The sequence below is a fragment of the Scyliorhinus torazame genome, chromosome 8 (assembly GCF_047496885.1).
Source record: "Scyliorhinus torazame isolate Kashiwa2021f chromosome 8, sScyTor2.1, whole genome shotgun sequence".
In the NCBI taxonomy this organism is placed as follows: domain Eukaryota; kingdom Metazoa; phylum Chordata; class Chondrichthyes; order Carcharhiniformes; family Scyliorhinidae; genus Scyliorhinus; species Scyliorhinus torazame.
This window is the reverse complement of record NC_092714.1, coordinates 131511521-131537995: the sequence shown is the minus strand read 5'-3', so window position 1 is coordinate 131537995 and position 26475 is coordinate 131511521. Positions and strand designations below refer to the sequence as shown.

The 26475-nt window shown below is 49.3% G+C and overlaps 1 protein-coding gene across 6 annotated transcripts in view; it reads right to left on the bottom strand.

Moving 5' to 3' along the window:
* LOC140428112 (E3 ubiquitin-protein ligase Midline-1) overlaps positions 1-26475 on the bottom strand; it is a 572352-nt gene that overhangs the window by 182596 nt on the left and 363281 nt on the right. For 5 of the 6 annotated variants that reach the window (XM_072514187.1, XM_072514188.1, XM_072514185.1 and 2 more), the window contains one exon: positions 5930-6127. The exons of the other annotated variant lie outside the window; for it this stretch is intronic. In XM_072514187.1, the coding sequence (XP_072370288.1) occupies positions 5930-6127 (198 nt within the window). The remainder of the gene's footprint in view (positions 1-5929; positions 6128-26475) is intronic. 6 annotated transcript variants of the gene reach the window in all.

Sequence of the window (26475 nt, the reverse complement as noted above, 5' to 3'; positions counted from 1 at the left end):
TGACCTCCTTGTGTGCGAGAATTAATCTAGGACAAAGGTTCGGCACAACATCGTGGGCCGAAGGGCCTGTTCTGTGCTGTATTTTCTATGTTCTATGTTCTATGAGAATGGATTAGATTCAGTTTAAGGTGGTGCACATGGTCATGTGACTCGGGTGAGGATGAGTGGGTTCTTCCAGGGGGTGGCAGACGAATATGAGAAGTGTGGGCGAGTGTCAACAAACCATGTACATATGTTCTGGGGCTGTGAGAAGTTAGAGAGATACTGGGTAGGAGTGTTCGGGGTGCTGGCAGAGATTGTGGGGCTAGAGGTCGGGCTGGACCCTATGGTGGCAATTTTTGGCGTATTGGAAATGCCGAAGCGGATGGAGTGGAGGAAGGCTATGTTGTGGCCTTTGCTTCTCTTGTTGCTCGGCGACGGTTTCTGCTGGAATGGTGGTCAACAACACCGCCGGGACTGGCGGCCTAGCTGGGGGACCTGTAAGACTTCCTCCGTCTGGAAAAGATCAAGTTCGAATTGAGGGGAACAGCGGAGGGCTTTGACACACATTGTTCATGACCATGTCTGAGCAATTGTTTGTTATGTGGGAGGAGGGGGTGAAAAGGGGAAACATTTGTAAAACTGTGAATAATGTTTTTGATTTATGTCTTCGTACTTTCGAATACGTATGGAATAAAATGCAGTTTAAAAAAAAAAGAATTATAGGGCAGCATGGTGTTGCAGTGGTTAGCACTGCTGCCTCACGGCGCCGAGTTCCCAGGTTCGATCCTGGCTCTGGGTCACTGTCCATTTGGAGTTGGCATGGATTTTGCCCCCACAACCCAAAGATGTGCAGGCTAGGATAATTGGCCAGGCTAAATTGCCCCTTAATTGGAAAAAATGAATTGGGTACTCTAAATTTCTAAAAAAAAGAATCCCCACCACCTTCAAGGAACGGGGCCTGGAGGTGACAGGGGTGGCCGAGGACAGAGCAGTCACCAACGCGGAGATTGGTGTAAGATGAGTGTTCGGATGTTGGCTGCTGCGTCTGTGATGTTCCGTCCCGCAGTGTTCAAGCACAGTGTTCGTGCATCAAAGTGTAATTGGGATGCTAGGCAATGACTCCCACATGCTACATGGCCCGCCCACAAACATGAATCCACTTGGTTTGTGTGAAGTGCTTTTTTAACCGTGACTGCCAATATCCTATTAGCAATAGCCTTCAGCCATGCAGACAGAGACAGCGGCAGTCTGTGGGGGTTCATAGATCATAGAATTTACAAAACAGAAGGAGGCCATTCAGCCCATCGAGTCTGCACTGGCCCTTGGAAAGAGCACCCTACTTAACCTCCACGCCTCCACCGTCCCCTTTATCTCCGTAACCCACCAAACCTGATTTTTTTGGACACTTAAGGGCAATTTAGAATGGCCAATCCAACTAACCTGCACATCTTTGGACTGTGGGAGGAAACCGGAGCACCCGAAGGAAGCCCACGCACACACGGGGAGAAGGTGCAAACTCCACACAGACAGCCACCCGAGGCTTTATTATCACAAGAAGGATTACATTAACACCGTAATGAGGTTACTGTGAAAAGCCCCTCGTCCCCACACTCTGGCATCTGTTCGGGTACACAGAGGGAGAATTCAGGATGTCCAATTCACCTAATAGCACGTCTTTCGGGACTTGTGGGAGGAAACTGGAGCACCCGGAGGAAACCCACGCAGAAACAGGCAAAACGTGCAGACTCCGCACAGACAGTGACCAAAGCCGAGAATCGAACCTAGGACCCTGGAGCTGCGAAGCAACTGTGCTAGCCACTATGCTACCGTGCTGCCCATGTGGCCGGTTATGGGTGGTCGGTGGGGCAGACAGGCAGGGGCTAGGGTTGCCCCTGGAATGGATACACACAATTCAGGGATTGGCATGCTGGTGCCAAGTGAGTACAAATTGGCACCAGCGTGACCATTTGCTGGGGAGGCCAATGAATCACAGGAGGCTGTTGGGTATGGGGTCGCTCCCGTTAATTGTATGGAAATAGGGCTGAAGTGGTGATAATTCATTTCTCGCGCTCGGGCGAGATCCCGATTTCACCTATGGGAGCAGGCCAGATGCATCGCAAACTGTTTGGCGCCTGGCATGGTTCTTGCTTTTGGCCACTCCTGCTAATCACCGGCGTCGTTTTGCTTGAGCGTGAGCATAACAGGGCCGGAGAAGCACGCCGAATGTCAGCTGCCCACAGCCAAGGACCAGGTGAATACTCAGCGTTCAAGGGAAAACACCTGGGAACACAGGATTGAGAGGCACTGAGCTTGCTTATGTGCCGGACCCCAATACCTGCCAGTGAGGTTCCATTCGCCCCCAAGGCGGACATCACCGTCCGGTTGATCCTGCCCATTAGGGATGTGTGAGCATGTAAATCTCCCATCAGAACCCCAGTGTTATAGAGAAGAAGGGAGAACTAGACAGGAGGCCAAAGGTGACTGTGACTAGGTGAGGGCATAGACCAGGGCCTGTCATGCAATGGAAGTGGGAAAGCACCTGAACTGTGAGTGAGTGGTAACTGCCGGAATAAGGTGTGGGATTGGCTGCTTCTGAATCTGGGAGGTCAGGAGAGGTACTGATCTTAGCCAACTGTGACACCAACCTGACTTTCTTTCTCTCTCATCCCTCATAGGTAACCAAACGATATTGGTATGGAACGAGTGGAGCTGGCTATTCTTCTTATTACTGACCTGGAGGAGCATAGACTGCAGCAGCAACATGCGGCAGCAGAGGGAAAACCAGTGGCAGGAGACCAGGGGGCTGGAGGGCAAGCTCAGGGGCCAGAGGCAGCACCAGCTGTGCAGGGGGCATGAAGGTGCAGAAGGATACCAAGGGTGTAAAGGACCAGGGTGTCCTTCATGGAGCTGTCAGACAACATGTGCTGTAGGAGACTCCGCCTTACCACTGAGTCTGTGCGGTACCAGTGCCACATCCTTGCTGACCTGATGCCACGCGGCGGTGAAGGACGCCCTCTCATTGGTTGTGAAGATCACAGCAGCCCTCAGCTTTTATGCAATGGGATTGTCCCCGAGTTCCATGGGTGACCTGTGTGCTGTGTAGCATTCCGCAGGCATCCACCCGCAGTGCATCCTCTATGCAAGGGCTTCAGACTTTATTCATTTCAACCAGGACCAGCAAGGCGAGCGGGATTCGGCACAATTGCTGGTCTGCCACAGTTGCAGATCCACTGCATCTATATCGCTCTACATGCCCCTTGGCATCAGGAAGGGGTGGCACTCCCACAATGTGCAGCTGGTGTGTGAGCACCAGGTGCGATTCGTGCACACGGATGCACGTTTTTTAGAGAACGTGCATGATACTTACATCCTCGGGGAATTGCAGATCCCTGGCATTTCCGAGAGTCACTCCAGGCTGTATGGGACAAGGGATATCCCCTGAGGTCTTGGTTGATGATGCCAGTGAGGCGGTAGAGACCGCAGCAGAGGTCCGGTACAATGAGACTCACAGTGCCAACCGGTCTGTGATACAACAGTGCATCGTCCTCCTGAACATGCACTTCCGCTGCCTCGACAGGTCTGGTGGAGCTCTCCGGCGCAGTCCCAGAGGGTCTCCCGTATTGGGGTGGTCTGCTGTGCCCTACATAACCTGGCTGTGCAGCGGGGTGACCATCGTTCTGCAGAAGACTTGGATATTATGACCCCTCTGCGACCAAGGAATGAAGTTTGCAGAGATTTTACTCATCAGGGCGCTGGACAGTGAATCCTTGAGTGCCTGCTGCCCAATCAATGCAAGAGGGTGGTGATGACTCTCAGTGAGTGAAGAATGGCCTGCGATGCTCCTCAGCTACTGCTTATGCCTGTCTCCTGTCTTTCTGTTGCCAGCACGCTGACTCCCCAGCTCATGTCTGAGTGAAGTTCAGTCTTACATTCCTTTGCTCTAGAGGGGAGTGAGGGGCGAAGGTCCAGGCTTCACTGAATCTTGTCGAAGTTCTATCACTACGAATGAAACATTTGCATTGAGAGGGCCGGACCATCTGGCAAGCATTGAAGGCCAGTGAGAGGAACAGTGTCCAAATGGGGAGCAGTGCTATGCCACTGGGAGGAGGGTTAAAGAATGTGAGGCTTTAAGGCGGTGAAGAACAATAATATTTAAATGAGTACCATGTGCAGATGTTACAAGTGATGATGACCCCCAACTACCCATGCCCATGCTGTGCCCCTACAATTCCTTATATTTGTGTACTCTCCCACTATATCTATGTGTGTTCCAGGATGCACATCAGAGGTGGAGGCAGCCTGCTGCCTTCCATGCCTTGTTGCCCGAGATGTCCTTGGCGGGCAACCTCTGCAGAACTGTGACCTAGAGGGCCTCGGCCTACATTTGGATGGCACTGGTGTTGTCGCATCATCCTGTTCTGCCCACTGTGTCTGAGATGCACCGGTCTCGGGAAGTGGGATTCAGATTGGTTGGTCACTCTCAAGAGTCTCTGGGTGGAAAGCCCCTGAATGTGCTCCAGTGGATCTTCCTCCCTCAGGTGCTCGTGGGCCCCGGAGTTATTCCATGGAACAGCGGGCAGCTGGAGTGAGCTCCAGAAACCTCAACATCATCTGCCGCTGCCAGCCTTGGACGCTCACTATTGTCTGCACTATGCCCCTCAGCCGTGGTCGTCAGGGACAAAGCCATGTTTTGGAGTTCTGCCATCATGGATCTAACCTCTTGCTCCAGGTTTTCCATTGCGGACTCCACCTTTGTAGCGTTGGCTTGGGTGCCACGCATTGCCGGCACCATCTCCTGCGACAAAACATTGTGGGACTCCTCCATGCATGCTTGCCATCGCAGGAGTGTCACTAACACTCTCTCCTGGTATTCCCAGCTCTGCCTTTGCATCTGAAGCAGCTGAGGGGTGAACTTGTCCAGAGGCATGGCACCTAGCTGGGGCCAGCTAAGTCCTGAGTTCCAGCAGGCTTCTGCCTATCTGATCCCCGGGACATTCCTGCCTCCACCTGATGTGCATCAGAAGCATTGTGGTTCTCACCAGATAGTGACCCAGACGTCTGCCTGCTAAGATGCTACCCCCCCCCGCCCCCCACCCGAGATCATAGAGTTGTTGAGTCATAGAGTTTTACAGCATGGAAAGGGGTCTTTCGGCCCATCATGTCCACGCCGACCATCAAGCGCCTAACTATTCTAATCCCATTTTTCATGGTCCGTAGCCTTGTATGCAATGTGTCATGATGGGTAGATATTAGGAATTTGGGTCCAGAAATGGGGACCAAGATGTCACGTACAATTTCGGGGGTTAAACAGACTGAAGGAAATGAGTGCTAGCAGCAGAGTCAGAGGGATACACCCACAGTTTGAGTTACCTTGTCCCATTCAGACTTAACTTAATGGGATTACACAGGATGCCCCGGTTCAACCAGGATGATGCACTCAATATCCACTGTCATTCGGGACAATCTTGTTTGACCAACCATTATTCCATCACAGAGTCTAATGACCTATTTCTCTGTCAATTGAAAGTTTTGTTGCATGTGATTGGCTAGCTCTGTTCTTTTGTAGAAATGGGAGTGGGAAATCAGACAGCCAAGATTACGATAATGGATACAAGTCCAGCCACCTCAGGGGAGAATCTTTGTTTGAGGGGGTGGGCGGAGCTTGGAGAGAGAGAGAGAGAGAGAGAGAGGGAGAGAAAGAATGCTGACTGAACAGTTACAGGCAGAAAGCTGTGGAAATCGACCAGAACGGTCATGAAAGTTGTGCAGGGAAAATCGCAAAGTGATATCTCGCTGCTGCAAATCCTGTTATGGCCATCTCGTGAGAGTTAGTGGCCATAATGGAATTTGCGCCCACGGCGAACGGACCCAGAAAATCACAGCCATGGATTTTGTACATGGATTTAGTACTTGGCCTGGTCAAGGATTTGGACTACACAGAACTCACTTGAGACTGGTCATCTGGGTGAAAGTGCAGTGGCTCCTCATTTTTCCTTCGCAGGCCCACCTCGTTCTCAATGCAGACCCGCTCCTGCTCCTCCCCTGCCAGCTCCATAGCTCTCTCCTCATCTGGAGTCAGGGTCCTCAGCTCGGGCATCCTACCGCCCGTTTTCTCTCGCTTACGGCGGTTGTGGGCTAGCTTCTCCTGCAGGAACACAAATTGGGGTGATGTGAGCTGCATGCCTAGCGGGTCAGAGGTCGATGACACTTGGCATGTGTGGGCACTGCGAATAAGCAGAGAGGGCTTCTGAAGAGGACTGCTGGGAGGGCATGGTTCAAGGATGCTGGTGGGTTGTGGGTCCTCAAACCCTGCTGGTCGTGGCATGTGGGACCATGGTGACGGAAAGGTGGAGTGCAGAGAGGAGACAAGAGGCACTTATACTGGCAGAACAGAGTAGGTCATTCATCTTTTTTCTGCATTGTACACCCGTCCTCTTGGTCAAGCTGCTGGTACTGACCATTGCTGCCACCATCTCCGTGGCAGGATTTATCATCTTGCTGGTGGGCGTCCCCCTGCTTACCCGAGGGATTTTGTTGCCCACCACTCCTCTACGGCATCCAGCAATTGTCATTTTTTCCCGAAAAATTCTGTTGACTTCTAGCACCTCTCCAAATGTTACCAACCCACCCATGACGATGCCCGCCAGTGTCAGGGCTGGAAAGTCCCACCCATCTTCTTTATTTCGTTATCAAACCTTCCATGGAATGTAGCTCTATCAAACCTTTCATGACATGAACGGTCATGTCAGGACATTCGTGAATCTTCTCTTTTTCAGGGAATACCGAGGTTTCAAAGCACAATGGGGGTGGGGGGAGATGTGGAAGATAGTTTTGTTACCTGATCATATACAGCATTAACATTTACATGTTAATCTACAAATAAAAATGAGATTTTTCTGCCTAAAAATGCCATACCTGCAGTATGCACTATCTATAGGATGTACTGAAGCAAGCACTGCCCAATCTTGCAACCTCAGCCACTTAGCAGGATAAAGGTTGTAGATACACGGGAGCACCTGCCCCTCCAAGTCAAACTCGGATATATATCACCATTCATGCAGTATCGCTGGAGCAAAATCTGGGAATTTCCTACCTAATCATAAAGTGGGAAACCCTTTCCCACTCAGACCGCCGTGATTCAAGAAGGCTGCTTACCTTCTCAAGGACAACTAAAAAGGGACAATAAATGCCAGTGATGCCCACAGCCCCCAGGATTAATAAACAAAAATAAAGGACAAATACATTTGTGGCAGCAACATTGTTGGAATCAAATTGATGGACTAGTGACAAAGATGACTTGCTCGGAGTATTGCAGGAGATTACCTTTACAATCCTAAAGCAGGATTATCTGTCTCGGATTTATAGCAAAGCACTGTCTCTAATACAAAGCCTTGCAAATTGATTGTGATTTTCTACTGCATAAAATATGCACTCTAGTACACATTTGCTGAGAGAGCACAGGGATTGATGCAGGTAGACCTCTTCTCTTTGCAAAACAATCTGGGGCACCAGATCTGAAGGCATCATAAAGGCATGGAAATGCTCGACAGCCCTCACTTCTGAATGCTTCCTCAGGATGCACTCCAGTCACAATATGGCTGGATTTAACTGGCAGATTGATCACCAGACAATGGAATCAGTGCCAGTACCAAGACACCACCACACGATACTGGAGGCCCTGACATTGCTGATCTGGTAAGAGCCACGGGGAGCTCCCTCATAGGGTGATATCATTTCCAGAGCTTTGCATTCTACAATTGTGGCTACATGCAAGAACGGCAGCAATATTGCTCCTTTATATAGGTTCTTTAACTGACAAAAACATTCCATGAGGCTGCACGGTAGCGCTATCAAACAAGAATTGACACTGAGTCATATTAAGAGATATTTGAGCAGGGCTGATCAAAAACCTGATGAAAGAGGTCATTTTTAAGGAGCATCTTAAAAGAAAAACGAGGTAGTGAGATGGGGGTGGGGGTTGTTTTGGAAGGCTCAACTTTCCCCTGTCTCAAACACACATCCATGCTTCATCACCTCCAGGTACAAACATTCCAATACACTCTTGACTGGCCTCCCACATTCGACCCTCTGTAAACGTGAGGCCATCCAAAACGTAACCCACACAAACTCTTGTTCCCCTATCACCCCTGTGCTCGCTGACTTACATAGGTTTCCAGTCAAAAATGTCTTCATAAAAAAATTTCCAACCTGGTTTTCAAACCTCTCTATGACCTCGCTCCTCCCTACTGCTGTAATCTCTTCAGGCCTCCCAACATTCGGAGATGTCTGCACTCCTCCAATTCTGACCTCTTGTGTACCATTGTGTAATCACTGTACCATTGTCTCGAACGGGCAATTTAGCGTGGCCAATCCACCTACCCTGCGCATCTTTGAATTGTTGGGGTGAGACCCACGCAGACACGGGGAGAGTGTGCAAACTCCACACGGTTGGTGACCCGGGGCTGGGATCAAACCAGTGCTAACCACTGCGCCACCGTGCCACCCTCACACATGGACTTTTTAGTTGATATGAATAACATTGATGTATTTAAGGGTAAGTTATGTCGACAAGAGGAAAAGACGAGATGGATATGTCGATAGGGTGTGATGAAGTATGGCAAGAGGAGGTTTATGTGGGACATAATTGCCAGCACAAAGCAGCTGGGCTAAATAGCCTGTTGCTCTGCTGTAAATTTGATGTGATCGACATCTTTAACTATGCTATTGAATTGATCGAGCAAGATAGGGGGCAGGATTCTCCGAGCCTCCACTCCGAAATTGCGACCGGCGCAGGGGCAGAGAATGGGTGTTGATGCCAAAATCCGGTCCCCGGAGAACCGCCGCGAATCACGCATGCGGTCTACGTGGCCCAGGTAGGGGGCTGTTGACAGAGGCCCCCACAGCGATTCTCCAAGTGTAACTGGCCGAGTTCCCAACGGTGTGAGTCTCTCATGGTCCCACCCGTCGGGAACTCAGCATGGCGACTGCGGACTCAGTCAGTGGCCGTCCTGGTGGGGGTGGGGGATCCTTCACCAGGGGGAGCCTCACAGACGGCCAGGCTATCGATTGGGGCCAATGATCCGTGGGCACGTGCGATCTCGGGGGGACCTATCTTTTTGGTGCCGGTCCGTGGTGTGGGTCCACCATGTCGCGCAGGGCTTTCTTCCTGACTTTCTTCAGGAAAGTCCGGAGTGATTCGACCATGTTTTGACGCTGGAGTGGGGACATGGCCCCATTATTGGAGAATCCCGTTCAGGGTGCTTATACTTCTGCTGAAGTGTCTAAAGCTCAGTAATAGTCATTCAGGGGAGCGATCGAAGGGCCTTGTTGTGCCCGACTCAGTGACGCGATGAGGTTATTAAATCTTGAAAAGGCCTCTCGTGGGATTCGCAACACTCAGAATGTCTCGCAATCTGGATCTCACCCTCCAGATCAGAGGCATGATCCAGATGTACATATTTAGGTGAGCAGTTAGGCTCACTGAAATATGTCAATGCCGGATTTTCCCAAAGCCCGGGAATGAATACCCACGCCTGGGAGACCTCGCCATGATGACGTTTAGCAAATGGACCAGATGTAATGGCACTTTGGGGGGGGGGGGGGTCACCCAGGCAATTGGAGGCCCCCAGGTAGTGGTATCCTGGCACTCCCGCTGTCACCCGGGCACCTTGGCATTGCCAGCTTGGCACCTCGGCACTGCAACCCAGGCTGCCATGGTGCCATGCTGGCAATGCCAAGGTGCCCAAGGGCCAGGTTGCTCATGCCAGAGATTCGGCCTCGGGGTGCCCTGCCTTTGTGAGGTGGGGTGAGGCAAAGCTCGAGGACCCCCTAACAGGTAAATTGAAACATTGGGGGAGGCGATCCCGGAGACCGTGGTGAGATGATCCGGGCGGCATTGAACAATGAGGCAAGTGGACTGTATTTTTTTCCAGTTAAATCGCATCCCAGGTCTAAGCCAAGCCAACAGTGGCAAAATATATGTCTTTAGTATCTTCCCTCTAACCACAGAATGTGAAACCAATATGATAGCCTGTCAGGACATGACAGATGGTGTATTTGAATTGGTGCATTTAACCTTTAATTGAAGCAATTAACTGATCTACATAAATTGATCAGCGTAAATTGAAAAGAAGGCACAAACAGCGGCCTTCGCAGCAACTTCAAAGCTGACTTGCAGCACTCAACAATACACCATCAAAATTCTCCCAGATTAAGTCTAACAGACTGAAAAGGATGTTATCAAATTACAATCTCCCACCAAAGACATATTGAGAGTATACATTCTGCAGGAAGGAGACAACTCCCACCCTGGAGGTTGTGGAACTGAATAGAAATAAGTCTCACAGCTGCTCCCTTCGGATATTTTCTTGACCTTTTCGGATGGCGCTGCCTCGCCTGCGAGGAAACGCATGCCCCTGCACGTTTACAGCTACAGCACTCAACCCATGAATATTTAAAGTGACATTTTCAGCAACAATTCTGTTCCGAGAACGGATTGCCCTGAAAAGTTCATCCTCCCCCTCCCCCAACCCTCCCAATTTAACTGCCGAGGGATTTTGTGCTACTGCAGTTTTCATTCATTAAAAAACAGTTAATGACCTTCTCGTTGCACCACCGACCTCTTCATTTGATCTTGGCTCCTCCGAGAGCAGCCTGGAACCTTCTGGAATTGGCACCCGGCCTCGTGCTGGCTATTGAAAGCAATCCAGGAGATTTTGAAATGTTATTTTAAGGAAATAAATGTATATGCCGTAAACTGGTCCACATATACTGCACTCATAGATCATAGAATTTACAGTGCAGAAGGAGGCCATTCAGCCCATTGAGTCTGCACCGGTCTTTGGAAAGAGCACCCTACTTCATCCTACGCCTCCACCCTATCCCCACCTAACATTTTGGACAATAAGGGACAATTTATCATGGCCAATCCACCTAACCTGCACATTTTTGGACGGTGGGAGGAAACTGGAGCACCCGGAGGAAACCCACGCAGACACGGGGAGAAAGTGCAAACTCCACACAGACAGCCACCCGAGGCCAGAATTGATCCCGGGTGCCTGGAGCTGTGAAGCAGCAGTGCTAACCACTGTGCCGCTGTGCTGTTGCTTGTTTTTCCTGCCAAGTAGGTTAAGGACTAAACACGTGTGGTTGTTGAGAAGAGTAAACATAAGGAATGGAATGATGACCGTGGTGTCACTGGGTGCTGATTTACTTGATAAGAGGCTTGGAGGGCTGTTCTGATGCTTACCTGGGAGGTGAATGTGGTGTGAGCAAACGAGGGGAACTCGGTGCTTCTTTGGGGAGCAAGTATGGACGGAGTGCCCATAGGACGTTTGCTCAGCCTGGGCTTGGGTTCCATTTGCTGTAATAATGTGGGATTGAAAAATTCCCACCAATAGCCAACGGACGTTCGCCTGCTTCTCCAGATTATCCATTCTGCCTGCAGGGATTCCCGCCATTGACAGGGACAGGAGAATCCAAGCTATTGTAGCCAAGAGCAGCAAATGTTCCAATGCCAGTAGCCATCAGGAAGGAGCAGGGTTGCTGCTGGCCAGAGAGTGGAACGCGAGGCAGCTGCTTGTCGGTGACTGCTGCGTGTGCGTTTGTGTGTGGGGTGTGGTGTGAGAGGGGGTGGGGATGCCTGTCCTTTAGGAGCCTCTGTGTGCATGTGTGTGGGGGGGGGGTTGTGAGTGGTGGGAGAGAGAACGTTCCTTCAGGAGTCTCAAGAGTGTGTGTGGGGGTGATTGTCCTTCAGGAGTACCTGTGTGTGTGTGAGGGAGGGAGGGGAGAGGGATGATTGATATTCAGGAGTCTCTGTGTGTATGTGTGTGAGTGAGGGGGTGTGGACGGTTCAGGGTATGAGCTGGGGTGGGGTGGGGATTCAGCAGGAGCTCCCTGTCTGGTTATAGTCCCAGTGGGTGCCCAGGTGCAGCAGTATCTGACTCCAATTAAAAACAATGAAAAGCAGCCATGTTTTCAATGTCAGTGATGATCAATGGATGAGGTGGAAAGTCTATTATTAAATTCCCGGCGAATAATAGATTAAACCAGACTCTAATGTCACACATTGCCTGCATTAATTGCCTTGGTTCACATGTTTGTGGCCTGTCTTTTGGACTTTGTGCAGAGGGTGCCCTGCTACCTCAGGTGGGCCCACCTGCTTGTACCACGCTGCCAACATTTGGTGATGTTACTTCCACCAACATCCCCTGGAATATGGCCAACTGGAGTTGCCAACCCCAGTGGGCAAGCTTTGAAAATTAATAGTTTGCCAAATACTTTACTTTTACCTCACTAACCATTTAAGAACAGTGCTGAAAGGCTCCTACAGACCTGCTCAGCAACAAAGATGCCATGACTGACAACATTGTCTAGGGAGCGGTTGGTAACCTGTTGGACAACCCTTCCAGCCAGGCTGCTTGATAGCTCCAGCATGTGGTTAGTATGTTCAAGGCCTGATCATATGCAAACATATGTAAAGAAAGAACAATCTGGGCAGAGAACAAATGTAGGAAGTGTCCAGATGAATGACTATTAGGAGTGGGATCGAACATTCCTGCCCAGACTGAGGGAAATAAAATTCTCTTCTATTTGCTTTTCCTGGAAAAGCACAAATAAAACAGGTGCAAGAGTTTCATTCCAGTCCCTCGTGACCAATTCGAAATGAACTAGCCATCTCACTTGGAATATGGAGATTGCTAGATGATGGAAGGAAATGGAAAAATATCCACACAGCTGCTGTAGGGAGTGACCCAGAGAGGAGTGACCCAGAGAGTGGGACTGATGGTTTGATGAATCATTGTGATGTAAATGCAAGACTGAGCCACGATGAGCCATCTCTGCTGGCTGTGGGATGCAAAATGAAGAAGGATTCCTTTCCACAATTGTTGGAGATGAAATATAATCCTTAGCAGTGTAATAAAACTCCTGGATGACTAGTTCCATTCTACGACTAAGAATGAGTGCAAGTGCATCAGTCTACAAATGCATATTACTACTTCTGAAACCCGGTATCAATTATTTCAGCTGTTGCAGTTATTTCTTGAAACTCAACCTCCATCTGAAAATATAATGCATTACATTAAGGATGTAGGACAGACATTCCACTGCAGCTCCCATATAAACTAGCTGTATTGGGAAATCTCAAGTTAACAATGACTACATTTTTTTTCCAATGCTGGAAGACAGCACTTGTGATAGGGGGTGAAATTCTCCCGAAACGGCACGATGTCCGCCGACTGGCACCCAAAATGGCGCCGCCCCAAAGGTGCGGAATGCTCCGCATCTTTGGGGGCCGAGCCCCAACATTGAGGGGCTAGGCCGGCGCCAGAGGAATTTCCGCCCCGCCAGCTGGCGGAAACGGCCTTTGTTGCCCCGCCAGCTGGCGCGGAAATGACATCCCCGGGCGGCGCATGCGCGGGAGCGTCAGCGGCCGCTGACAGTTTCCCACGCATGCGCAGTGGAGGGAGTCTCTTCCGCCTCTGCCATGGTGGAGACCGTGGCGGAGGCGGAAGGGAAAGAGTGCCCCCGCGGCACAGGCCCACCTGTGGATCGGTGGGCCCCGATCGCGGGCCAGGCCACCGTGGGGGCACCCCCCCGGGGCCAGATCGCCCCGCGCCCCCCCCCCCCCAGGCCCACGCCGCCTTGTCCCGCCGTTCAAAAGGTGGTTTCATCCATGCCGGCGGGACAGGCAATTTATCGGCGGGACTTCGGCCCATCCGGGCCGGAGAATCGAGCGGGGGACCCGCCAACCAGCGCGGCGCGATTCCCGCCCCCGCCGAATCTCCGGTGCCGGAGACTTCAGCAACCGGCGGGGGCGGGATTCACGCCAGCCCCTGGCGATTCTCCGACCCGGCGGGGGGTCGGAGAATGACGCCCAGGATGTCCAATATTGGAGATGTCACACTTTGCTTGCAACATGACACCAAGTATTTTAGTGAGAGTTCTAAAGGGTACGCATTCCTTTTCTTCACAAATCACTAAAAATACTTGCTGATGATTTGCCAGGCCCCGGTAACTTAAATTCCTACAGTCCAAATTAATAAACCCTACAAAGCAAAACGTGATATATTTCTATAAAGCTTGTAAATGTTTTCCTACGTTGAAGACACCATATAGATGCAAGTTGTTTCAGTGTCGGGCCAAATCTCAGTCCTTTGGTTCATTTTGAGAGATAGAACTGCCAGCAAGTATCGATCAACAGGAGTTACACTGTTATGCTGTACATTAGCAAAGCAAATAAAATGCATTCTTGGTGATGGAAACTCTTTAAAAAGTATTCTGCAAGGAGTGAGGAAGCTAAGAGAAAACATCCTTACTGCTAACAAAAGTTAACTGATAACCTCAATATTGGGTGCCATTCTACCATGATACACACAGAAAACAAAATTGATTCCTGCGATTCCTGCATTTTCAGACTGCCCACTTCTAAAGCAGACCGTCCATTTTGGATAGATACCTCAACACTCCTCTGCCTTTGAAATCCCAAATCAGCCGTTCCCACTATTCTGGCATGGCTGCTACTGACCTACCCTTACCGCAATGTAACATTTATGAGGGATATCAGCGGGGCATGGCATCTGCACTGAAAATTATCACAAAGCCCAGGAACCCTCCAGGATAATATTCTCAAAGAAGCTGCCAAGTGCGATGGAAGTTCACGGAGTCTTTTCCATACCTTCGGATCACTTTTTACTATTAACCTGCATCTGGGATGTCAGTTGAGAGTGTGCTTGGCCTCTTCCCTCATAATCTTCTCCTTACTATCTTTCGGATAAAGTATTCATGACAGCACAATGGTTAGCACTGTTGCTTCACAGCGCCAGGGACCTGGGTTTGATTCCCGGCTTGGGTCACTGTCTGTGCGGAGTCTGCACATTCTCCCTGTGTCTGCATGGGTTTCCTCCGGGTGTTCTGGTTTCCTCCCACAAGTCCCGAAAAGACATGCTGTTAGGTAATTTGGACATTCTGAATTCTCCCTCAGTGTACTCGAACAGGCGCTGGAGTGTGGCAACTAGGGGCTTTTCACAGTAACTTCATTGCAGTGTTAATGCAAGCATACTTGTGACAATAATAAAAATTATTATTAAATTGAGGTCCTTTCTGCCCTTTCTGGTGGCCATAAACGGTCCAATTGCACTCTGCTGAGGAATAGCATAGATAATGTCCTGACAAACATGGGGTGTCATTCTCCGACCCCCCGCCGGGTTGGAGAATCGCCGGGGGCTGCCGTGAATCCAGCCCCCGCCGGTTGCCGAAGTCTCCGGTACCGGATATTCGGCGGGGGCGGAAATCGGGCCGCGCCGGTTGGCGGGCCCCCCTGCTCGATTCTCCGGCCCGGATGGGCCGAAGTCCCGCTGATAAATTGCCTGTCTCGCCGGCGTGGATTAAACCACCTTTTGAACGGCGGGTCAAGGCGGCGTGGGCGGCCACCGGGGTCCTGGGGGGGGCGTGGGGCGATCTGGCCCCGGGGGGTGCCTCCACGGTGGCCTGGCCCGCGAACGGGGCCCACCGATCCGCCGGCGGGCCTGTGCCGTTGGGGCACTCTTTCCCTTCCGCCTCCGCCACGGTCTCCACCATGGCGGAGGCGGAAGAGACTCCCTCCACTGCGCATGCGTGGGAAACTGTCAGCGGCCGCTGACGCTCCCACGCATGCGCCGCCCGGGGATGTCATTTCCGCACCAGCTGGCGGGGCAACAAAGGCCGTTTCCGCCAGCTGGCGGGGCGGAAATTCTTCCGGCGTCGGCCTAGCCCCTCAATGTTGGGGCTCGGCCCCCAAAGATGCGGAGCATTCCGCACCTTTGGGGCGGCGCGATGCCCGTCTTATTGGCGCCGTTTTGGGCGCCAGTCGGTGGACATCGCGCCGTTTTGGGAGAATTTTGCCCATGATCCCTCATCCAACCTTCCTTTTGAATAGAGATTATCTGTTCATTATCACACACTGATTGTGATCTTCCTATGCATAAATTGGCTGCTGCATTTTCTTACATAATAACAGCGATATAAAGTACTTTCCCAGTTGGGAAGTGTTTTGGAATGTCCTGATTGGGAAATGGGTTATGTAAATACAGATATTTCTTTTTACGCACAGTCAAAGGTCTCATCACCTCCTTGAGGAATTCTGCACCACAATACAACTTATTGAGATACATTAAATTCAAATTTATCTGACTAAAGTACAGTCACTGGATATAAATAGAAACACTGTCAAGAATGGTTAATGGGTTAGAAAAATAAAAGAGCAGTATTTCAGTATGGGCTCGCTTTAATGCATTTGATGAATTTTTCAGCATTTTCCCTGTGAGCGAGCCACCTATTTATCTGTTGTCGGGAAATGATGGAACTGGTTAACTGAAGAGTTTACCCACAGACTGACAGCAATCAATTTCAGTGTGCCGTCTATAAATGGTCAGACAGAACTCTTTCAAATCAAGGGACCTTGGCATAAAACATGACGGGCAGCACGGTAGCATTGTGGATAGCACAATTGCTTCACAGCTCCAGGGTCCCAGGTTCAATTCCGGCATGGGTCACTGTCTGTGCGGAGTCTGCACATCCTCCCCGTGTGTGCGTGGGTTTCCTCCGGGTGCTCATGTTTCCTCCCACAGTCCAAAGATGTGCAGGTTAGGTGGATTGGCTATGCTAAATTGCCCTTAGTGTCCAAAATTGCCCTTAGTGGTGGGTGGGGTTACTGGGTTATGGGACTAGGGTGGAGGTGTTGACCTTGGGTAGGGTGCTCTTTCCAAGAGCCGGTGCAGACTCAATGGGCCGAATGGCCTCCTTCTGCACTGTAAATTCTATGATAATCAATGCAGCCCGTTTTCCTGTCCATGTAGTTTTTTAAACCCCCACAATGAAGTGGAATGTAAAAGGGACGGCCAATTTCATATCAATACCTCCCAAGACAAAGTTTATCTGCCCCCTTGTTCTTTGAAGGGAATATTTGCGCCTGAATGCAAGAGTCATTCCGATATTGTACAGTGGCAGTTCAACTTGTAATTTCATTGTGCAGCGAACATTTCATACAGTTAGCTCAACATTTCCAGGGACGCTATAACCCCAATCAACACCCCCAGTCTGACCTAGACTTTTTGTCAAAATCAGCTGATTGCTGGTGGAAAGGGCAGGAACTGGTTGACGATTGAATTCTTCACATGCTGCTCATGAATGGAAGATTCGATGGTCAGTCAATAGTGATTGAATTTGCCAGTGGAACGATCCATGCACTAATTACTCCACCCTTTCCACAAAGGATAACAGCATAGATTACACCCAGCGTATGTCACTAGGGGGAAAACACATGAAGGAAATAAGACCACTGAGGACACAGTTCAAAAATTGCATTGTTTTCACAGAAAAAAAGCCGAGCTGGCCACCACAATATGTTAGTCACGCCTCCAAATAAATTTCTGCCAAATGTAACTGCTGTGGTATGTTTGAATAATTCCTCCAATCTCCCTTGCTTGAGTTTCCATGTTGAAAGCTCTGACCCTGCATTTTACACAGCCGAGACTGCTGCTGTGCCCACTGTACAAGACAGCATCTAAAAAGCATCAACTTGACACTGTCTGAATGCAGGGGTCATTGTAGCGTCGGAAGATTAACCCCGAACTCCTGTCCAAAGCATTTCCTCTCCTTTTTTGTTTGAAAAACAAAACACATCACAAAGCCTTCCACTTTCTTCTGGAACATTCCGAGGTTGGATATCAGTTGTCAATTAGTCCTCTCTTCTCAAGCCAATCTTTTCATCGCATTTGTGGAAATTTTCCCAAAGTCAGCCCTGGAACTGGCATTAACTCTGACATTTTGGAATACATTACTTACATTGTTCAGCTGTTGGCTGAGGCCCAACGTGTTCACTAATAGAGATCTGAAAGGCATTGCAATGGCAAATCATTTCTCAAGGTAAAAGCTCTCATTTTCTATCTTTGGTAAGTGCAGTGGGCCACTTACTTACCAAGCTACCCCAGTCCACTCAAGGATTAGGGTGCCTGCAATATGGATGGCTAAGATAGGACTTCAACAGGAACATTAATTGAAAATGTCACAATTTTATTAAAGTTTCATCAATCTACATGTATATTAATGTCTAATGCTTTAACAAAGGGTTTGGCCAGGATTCCCTGACCCGGCGCCGGGTCGAAGAATCCCTGCCGCCCTGCTGCCGGCTTCCCCATTCTCCAGCGCCGTTTTCCGGGCGCCAGTGGGATCACCGCCACGTCGGTCGGAGGCCATTGACAGCGGCCGCCCCCGGCGATTCTCAGGGCCCCGATGGGCCGAGTGGCCAACGAGTTTGGCCGAGTCCCGCCGCCGTGGATTACTCACCTCCCACACGGCGGGACCTGGAATGTGAGTGTACGGGGGCTGTCCTGGAGGGGGGGGGGGGGATCCGACCCCAGGGGGGGCCCCCATGGTGCGCTGTCCTGCAATCAGGGCCTACCGATCGGCAGGCGGGCTGGTTCCGTGGGGGCCTACTTTACTCAACACCGGGCCCCTGTAGGGCTCCGCCGTATTGCCCGGGGGCCATCGTGGAGAAGGGAACCCCCGCGCATGTGCGAAAATACGCCGGCCGTTCTGTGCATGCGTGGACTCGCGCAGGATGTTCCCCGCCGGCTACAGCAGCGGGGACTACTCTGGCGGTCACCTAGCCCCCTAGATAGGTGAGTATTCCTCACTTTCGGGAGCCGTTGATGCCAGGGTCGTTGGTGCTAGTTTTCACGCTGGCGTGGGGGGCATAGCTCCCCCATTTTTAGAGATTCCCGCCCATGATGTTTCCAAATGGAAACTATAGCACAGAAGGAAGCCATTTGACCCATTGGATCTGTGCTAGCATTCTGAAAGAGCCATCTGATCAGCCCTACTCGGAGAATGATACAAGGAGGCCATTTGGCCCATTGTGCCACCAGGCTATCTCATCAGTCACACGTTCCTGCTCTTGCACCATAGCCCTGTAAAGGTTTTCCCCTTCAAGTATTTTTATAATTCGCTTTATAAAGTTATTAAAGCTGCTTTATCACTGGAATCTGGAGCCCGTACTGGCGAGGGCATATAATGAGTTGAGGGATAAGGGGGCACTCCCCCCTACATTATCACAGGTGTCCATATGCCTGATATTAAAGAAGGATAAAGATCCAAAGCAGTGTGGGTCCTACCTCCCGATTTCGTTGTTAAATGTGGACGCAAATTGTTGGTAAAGATCTTGGCCTCGCGGATTGAGGACTGCGTGGCGGGGGTGATAGGGGAAGACCAGACTGGGTTCGTCAAGTGGGGGGCAACTGTAGGCGAATATCAGGATATTACTGAACGTGATAATGATGCCTCCGGAGGAACAGGATGTGGAGGTTGCTAAGGACGTGGAGGAGGCATTTGCTTGGGTGGAGTGGGAATATCTGTGGGAAGTGTTAGGATGGTTTGGGTTCGGGCAAGGATTTGGAGGCTGGGTCTGATTGTTGTATAGGGCGCTGTTAGCGAGCGTACGGACGAACCGGGTGAGAACAAAGAACAGGAACAGGCCCTTTGGCCCTCCAAGCCTGCTCTGATCATGTGTCCTATCTAGACCAACCGCGTGTATCCTTCTATATTCCGTCTGTTCGTGTGTCTATCTAGATAAGTCTTAAAGGTCGCTAACGTATCTGCCTCAACTACCTCACTAGGCAGTGCATTCCAGGCCACCCCCACCCTCATGTAAAAAACTTTCCCCGCACATCTCCACTGAACCTATCCCCCCTCACCTTGAACTTGTGCCCCCTTGTAATTGTCATTTCCGCCCTGAGAAAAAACCTCCAACTGGTCACCCTATCTATTCCCCTCATAATTTTATAAACTTCTATCAGGTCGCCCCTCAGCCTCTGTCTTTCTAGGGAGAACAATCCCAGTTTATTCAATCTCTCCTCATAGATAATACCCTCCATACCAGGCAACACCCTGGTAAACCTTTTCTGTACTCTCTCCAAAGCCTTCATATTCTTCTGGTAGTGCGCTGACCAGAATTAGACACAGTATTCCAAATGTGACCTAACCAACGTTCTATATAATTTACATAATTTGCGAACTTTTATACTCGATGCCCCGTCCGATGAAGGCAAACATGCCATATGCTTTCTTTACTACCATTTCCACCCGTGCTGCAACTTTAAACGATCTGTGGACCTGCCCAGATCTCTCGGTGTGTCTATGCTCCTGATGGTTCTGCCATTTATTTTATAGCTGATGCCCCGAGTCAAGGGGATAGGTATCTCAGGTAGGTGCCCCCCAAGTTCATCAGAGGGCCCCCCTCCCCCTACAATGCAAATACTGCTCAACCCAAACCCCAGCTCTCCCACCAGACCCCCCCCCCCCACCAGAGACTGCCCCCACCTCCCCACAACAGAGACCCCCCACCATCAGTCACTCCGGCCTGGAAGCTCAAGAGCAATCCAGACAGGAACAGTGAAAAAAAAAATCACTACTTTAAAACTAACCCGTCTGCTTCAGGCAGAGAAAGTAGCAGTTATAACTTCATAGAAATCAAAAACCACATGAGTGGTTTTAAAGCAGTGATTTATTTTCACTGCTTTTGTATGGACTGCACCTTAGCTTCCAGACAGAGTGAACTGATGGGGGTGGTGGGGGGTGGGGGGCTGGAGTGTGGCGACTAGGGGATTTTCATTTTCATAGCAACTTCATTGCAGTGTTAATGTATGCCTATACTTGTGATAATAATAAAGATTATTATTATCCGCTTTGTCTGGTGTAGATGGAGGACATCACCCAAAAGTAAATGAAGTCTGGAACACTGGAAGAGGCAGGTATCATAGAATTTACAGTGCAGAAAGAGGCCATTCGGACATTCGAATCTGCACCAGCCCTTGGAAAGAGCTTAAGCCCACACCTCCTTATCCCAATAATCCAGTAGCCACACCTAACCCTTTTGGACACTTAAGGGGCAATTTAGCATGGCCAATCCACCTAACCTACACATCTTTGGACTGTGGGAGGAAACCGGAGCATCCGGAGGAAACCCACGCAGACACAGGAAGGAAGTGCAAACTCCACACAGACAGTGATCCAAGTCAGGAATTGACTTGGCGCTGTGAAGCAACTGTGCTAACCAGTGTGCTGCCGTGCCACCCTGACAAAGAGGACAATGGCTGAAAAGGCACTCGTCAGCAAGATGTGTGGCACAACAAAATGGACAAGTCACCTTGGAAAAGATTGGGACCATTCGGAGTTTCATCCCTTGGTTAGCAATAAAACCCATTTTCAAAAATGCTGTCGCTTAGATTTGAAGCAACTGGTGCAGCATTTACTTCCAATCCACGACTAGAAGAATGAGCTTGAAGAAAAGGAGGTGATTCCTCCTAAACAGCATAAGGATTTCCTCAACCTAGTTGATGAGAGGAAAGAGAGGCCCGCAACCACCAGGCATGAGCATCTCACTGGATGTCAATCCAGAATCCAGAATCAGACGTACAGTCTCTCCTCACTACGACTGTCTGGAGCAGGGCCAAAGACTTATCATAGTGAGAACCATTGAGAAAATGTACTTTTTCTCCCTTTGTGGAAAAGACGAAATCTGGGTGAACTCCCGAGAGATAGTACATTTTTCCAAAGTGCTGTTAGTCAGAACTGAAAATACTTAATAATGAATTAACATGAAAAAGTGTCTTCACTTCCATAAAAATGTATCTCAGCTTCATGAAAAGCTTTTAGTTTCATGAACCTGGACAATGGCACTCAATCTATTCATATTTATAGATGGGCAATGCTCTTCATTGAACTGACGTACACTCTGATAGCTAAGTTCCCAAATTTATTTTTCCTGGCTATTTTCCACTCCCAGTCTTATTCTTCGTACTGAAACATGAAAGAATGTGATAAATGTACAGGGACCTTTTGGCAAATTAAGACAGCGGCTGTGTCCGCCTCTTGTGTCAGAGATCGTGGCTTCAAGTCCCACTCCAGACACTTGAGCCCAAGATCAAGTACTGAGGGAGTGCGGCACTCTCAGAGGCACAGTCTTTCAGAGGAGGCATTAAACAGAGCCCAGTCTTCCCTCTCAGTAAAGAAAATCCCAGAATACAATTTGAAGAAGAGCAAAGATGTATTCCTGAAGTTCTACTGATCCCTCAACCAACATCACTGCAAGTAGATGATCTCGTCATTGATTTGATTGTTGGTTTCAGGCCGAGCTGTGTGCAAATTGGCCGCCAGGTTTCCGACATTGCGACAGCATTGTATGTCATTATTGTATTAGACTGAAGTGATTCATTTACTTGAATGCAGTTGGGATGTACTGAAATTATGAAAGGCATTAAACAAATCCATTACTTAAATCAAATTGAGGCACGGTTTCGAGACAGAAACTTGGAAAAGACAATTTGAGGGACAGAAAGGATAAGAAAAATCAGGTTGAAGAGGGAGAGAAGATAGCAGGTGAGGGCATGAGAAAGAAAATAGAGAGAGGTGACCGAGGGAAAGAGTGCAATAAAAAAAAGCATAGAGAGCAGAGATGAGAAAAAATGAGGCAGTGAGATAATGAAGTCAAAGAGGGGGAAAGAGATGAAGGTAAGGAAAGAGAGGTTGGGAGAGAAAGAAATGGATGATAAGCCACTGGGCAGACAGAAATAGATGATTTATTAAAAGTAATTCTTGTGACATGAGCATGGTTGGCAAGGTTGGCATTACTGCCCCCAGTTCCCGGGGAGGTGCTGCGCCTTCTTCTTCTGTCACTGCAGTCCACGTGGTCATTTCTTTGTAACAATTTGGTGCAACTGCGAGCCTTGATAGGCCATCTCACAGGGAGACATCGCTGTTAATGTGGGACTGGAGTCACATATAAACCCAACCAGATAAGACCAAGAGCAAACTGATGGGGTGTAAAACGGATAACCAGATCTCTAGCGCCCACTTACACTTCCAGCCAAGTCCAATCCCACCACAAAGTCTCTTCGGACTCCATTTACACACGCTGCCCACCCAGTTAGAGAACGATGCCCGCAAAGAAAGAAGAGTCTTGACAAGAAAGATTCACTGTTTATTTCGAACTGGCTCTCAGTTGTAACATTGCAGTAATCCAGCATTGAGAATCAGTTTAACAAGTGCATTCTGTACACCCTGAACGTTTAGACACACATCACTTGACAAAACATGATTTCTGAGCTCCTCACCAAGAACATTTAATCAGTACCCTTTGATCTGAAAACATGAACTAGTGTACTGAAAAGTCATTTTCTAATAGAGGGCTCCAATACAATTTCTCAAGAGCAACACAGAGAAGTGACTGAAGTCTATGAGGCTCTGACTCTCATCGGACAGTTCACAGTGGGCCTTCTCGCGAACATATTACTCATTATCTACAGAGGGTTTTTCACCAGCTCTCAGAAAACTCTGAAACCAGAGTGTCCTGGACCACCAGCAAACCTAGGGGTGATCAACTTTCAACAGTAAATTTAGCTCTATTTTGAGTTGCGGAAGAGCCGGGAGTGCAGGAGGCGAAAGAGGCCGACGTTGTGGCCTTTGCGTCCCTCGTAGCCCGGCGCAGGATCCTACTCATGTGGAAGGAGGCGAAACCCCCCGGACTGGAGGCCTGGGTAAACGATATGGCGGGGTTTATTAAACTGGAGCAGATAAAGTTTGCCCTGCGAGGATCGGCTCAAGGGTTCACCAGGCGGTGGCAGCCATTTCTTGACTACCTAGGGGAACGTTAGAGGGAAGACGGATGACCAGCAGCAGCAACCCAGGGGGGGGGGGGGAAGAGAGGAGGGGGGAGGCAGTTGAGTATAGGTCAATAGAGTACAAGGTTTTGTTACTTGTATATTATTACTACTATTATTATTATTGTTAAAAAGTTTAAAAATTTCTGTTTTGTTACTGTTATCGTTTCGCTTGTTTTGTAAGCGGGAAAAATGTTGCTCAGGGAAAAAAATTTCAATAAAATATATTTTAAAAAAAACTTTCAACAATAAATCCAGAAGGGGATTAAGGAGAACCTTCACCCAGAGAGCAGTGAGCATATTCTGAAGGCAGGTTCAAATCATAATTTTTAAAAAGAGAATTGGATTAAATGCTGAAGAGAAAAAAATCTTCAGGGCTATGGGGAAAGAGCAAGGAGTGGGACTAGAAAAAATGGATAGCCAGTACAGTAGAGATGGGCAGAACAACCACCTTCTGTGCTATATCCATTCTACGTCGAACTGCTCATCACAAGGATCGAGGCAGACAGATTTGATGCATTTAAGGGGAAGCTAGATAAGCAAATGAGGGAGAAAGGAAAATAAAGGTTATGCTGATAGGATTAGATGAGGAAGGATAAAGTCGGCAACATTGTTTGGAGGCATTCCTGGAGGTTCGATCACAATTGACCACAAGAGCAGCTGGACCCCAGACTCATTGAGCCACTATCCCCAGCTCTTGCCCCAGCCCTGCTCCCCTCTATCAATCGCTCCCTGAATCCCGACTCCTGAGCCCCCAAAAGTTGCCACCCTCAGGTTTGCCCAGATATCCCATTCCTAATTGCCCTCCCGGGAGCTGATTTCCAATTGCCCTCATTGGAGTGGATTCCCATTCCCCTGGTAAGAGCTGATTCCCAATTGCCCTAACAGGAACTCATTCCCAATTCCTGTGGTAAGAGCTGATTCCCAATTGCCCCAACAGGAGCTGATTCCCAATTGCCCCAACAGGAGCGGATTGCCAATTGACCCAACAGGATCTGATTCCCAATTGACCCAACAGGAGCGGATTGCCAATTGACCCAACAAGAGCTGATTGCCAATTGACCCAACAGGAGCTGATTCCCAATTGACCCAATAGGAGCTGATTCCCAATTGACCCAACAGTAGCCGATTCCCAATTGCCCTAACAGGAGCCGATTCCCAATTGCCCCAACAGGAGCTGATTGCCAATTGACCCAACAGGAGCTGATTCTCAATTGACCCAACAGGAGCTGATTGCCAATTGACCCAATAGGATCTGATTCCCAATTGCCCCTCCAGGAGCTGATTCCCAATTGACCCAACAGGAGCTGATTCTCAATTGACCCAACAGGAGCTGATTGCCAATTGACCCAATAGGAGCTGATTGCCAATTGACCCAACAGGAGCTGATTCCCAATTGACCCAATAGGAGCTGATTCCCAATTGACCCAACAGGAGCCGATTCCCAATTGACCCAACAGGAGCCGATTGCCAATTGACCCAACAAGAGCCGATTGCCAATTGACCCAACAAGAGCCGATTGCCAATTGACCCAACAGGAGCTGATTCCCAATTGACCCAACAGGAGCCAATTCCCAATTGCCCCAACAGGAGCTGATTCCCAATTGACCCAACAGGAGCTGATTCCCAATTGACCCAATAGGAGCTGATTCCCAATTGACCCAACAGGAGCCAATTCCCAATTGCCCCAATAGGAGCTGATTGCCAATTGCCCTAACAGGAGCTGATTCTCAATTGCCCTCATGGGAGCGGATTCCCACTTGCCCTAACAGGAGCTGATTCCCAATTGCCCTCATGGGAGCTGATTCTCACTTGACCCAACAGGATCTGATTCCCAATTGCCCCTCCAGGAGCTGATTCCCAATTGACGCAATAGGATCTGATTCCCAATTGCCCCTCCAGGAGCTGATTCCCAATTGACCCAACAGGATCTGATTCCCAATTGCCCCTACAGGAGCTGATTGCCAATTGACCCAACAGTAGCCGATTCCCAATTGCCCTAACAGGAGCCGATTCCCAATTGCCTGGTCATCAAGACAAAACCTGCCCGGTTGGGGAGTTAATATGATGGGTGGGTAGTTGTTCTTATGGAGCATCAACGCCGGCTCAGTGACCTGTTTCCATGCTGCCCACTCGCTGCGATTCAATGTAATTTTCAGAGCAGTCTGGATACCTACCGTAAACCCCCTGGAGACCACAGTGTGCAATCTGTTAACCACCATGGGGCAGAGCTTTGCTGCGAGTCACCTTTATACTCAGAGACGGAGAGGATGGCAACACCAGAGTAAGTGGCATGACTTTAATTTGAAGATGCGACAGAAGGGGAAGACAGAAATTAACCCATTGCAAATGGTTTGATTAATCATTCAAAAAGATAGAAATGAGTGCATGTGGGAGGCACGGTGGCACAGTGGTTAGCACTGCTGCCTCACAGCGCTGAGGACCTGGGTTCGAATCCCGACCCCGGGTCACTGTCCGTGTGGGGTTTGCACATTCTCCCCGTGTCTGCGTGGGTCTGCAACCCAACGATGTGCAGGGTAGGTGGATTGGCCACGCTAAATTGCCTCTTAATTGGAAAGAAATTTGGGTACTTTAAATTTTTCAAAAATAAACGAGTGCGTGCATTATCTCTATACAATTGAAAAAGAAACCTTCTTTTGGAGCTACATATGCGATTACATAAACTATTTTAAGAGATTATACAGTGAGGTTTCTTTATTGATATTTATTTTTTGCAGGGATAGAATATCTCTGCCAGGCGCACCAGGATTTGTTTACTAATCCTGTTGTATTCTAATGT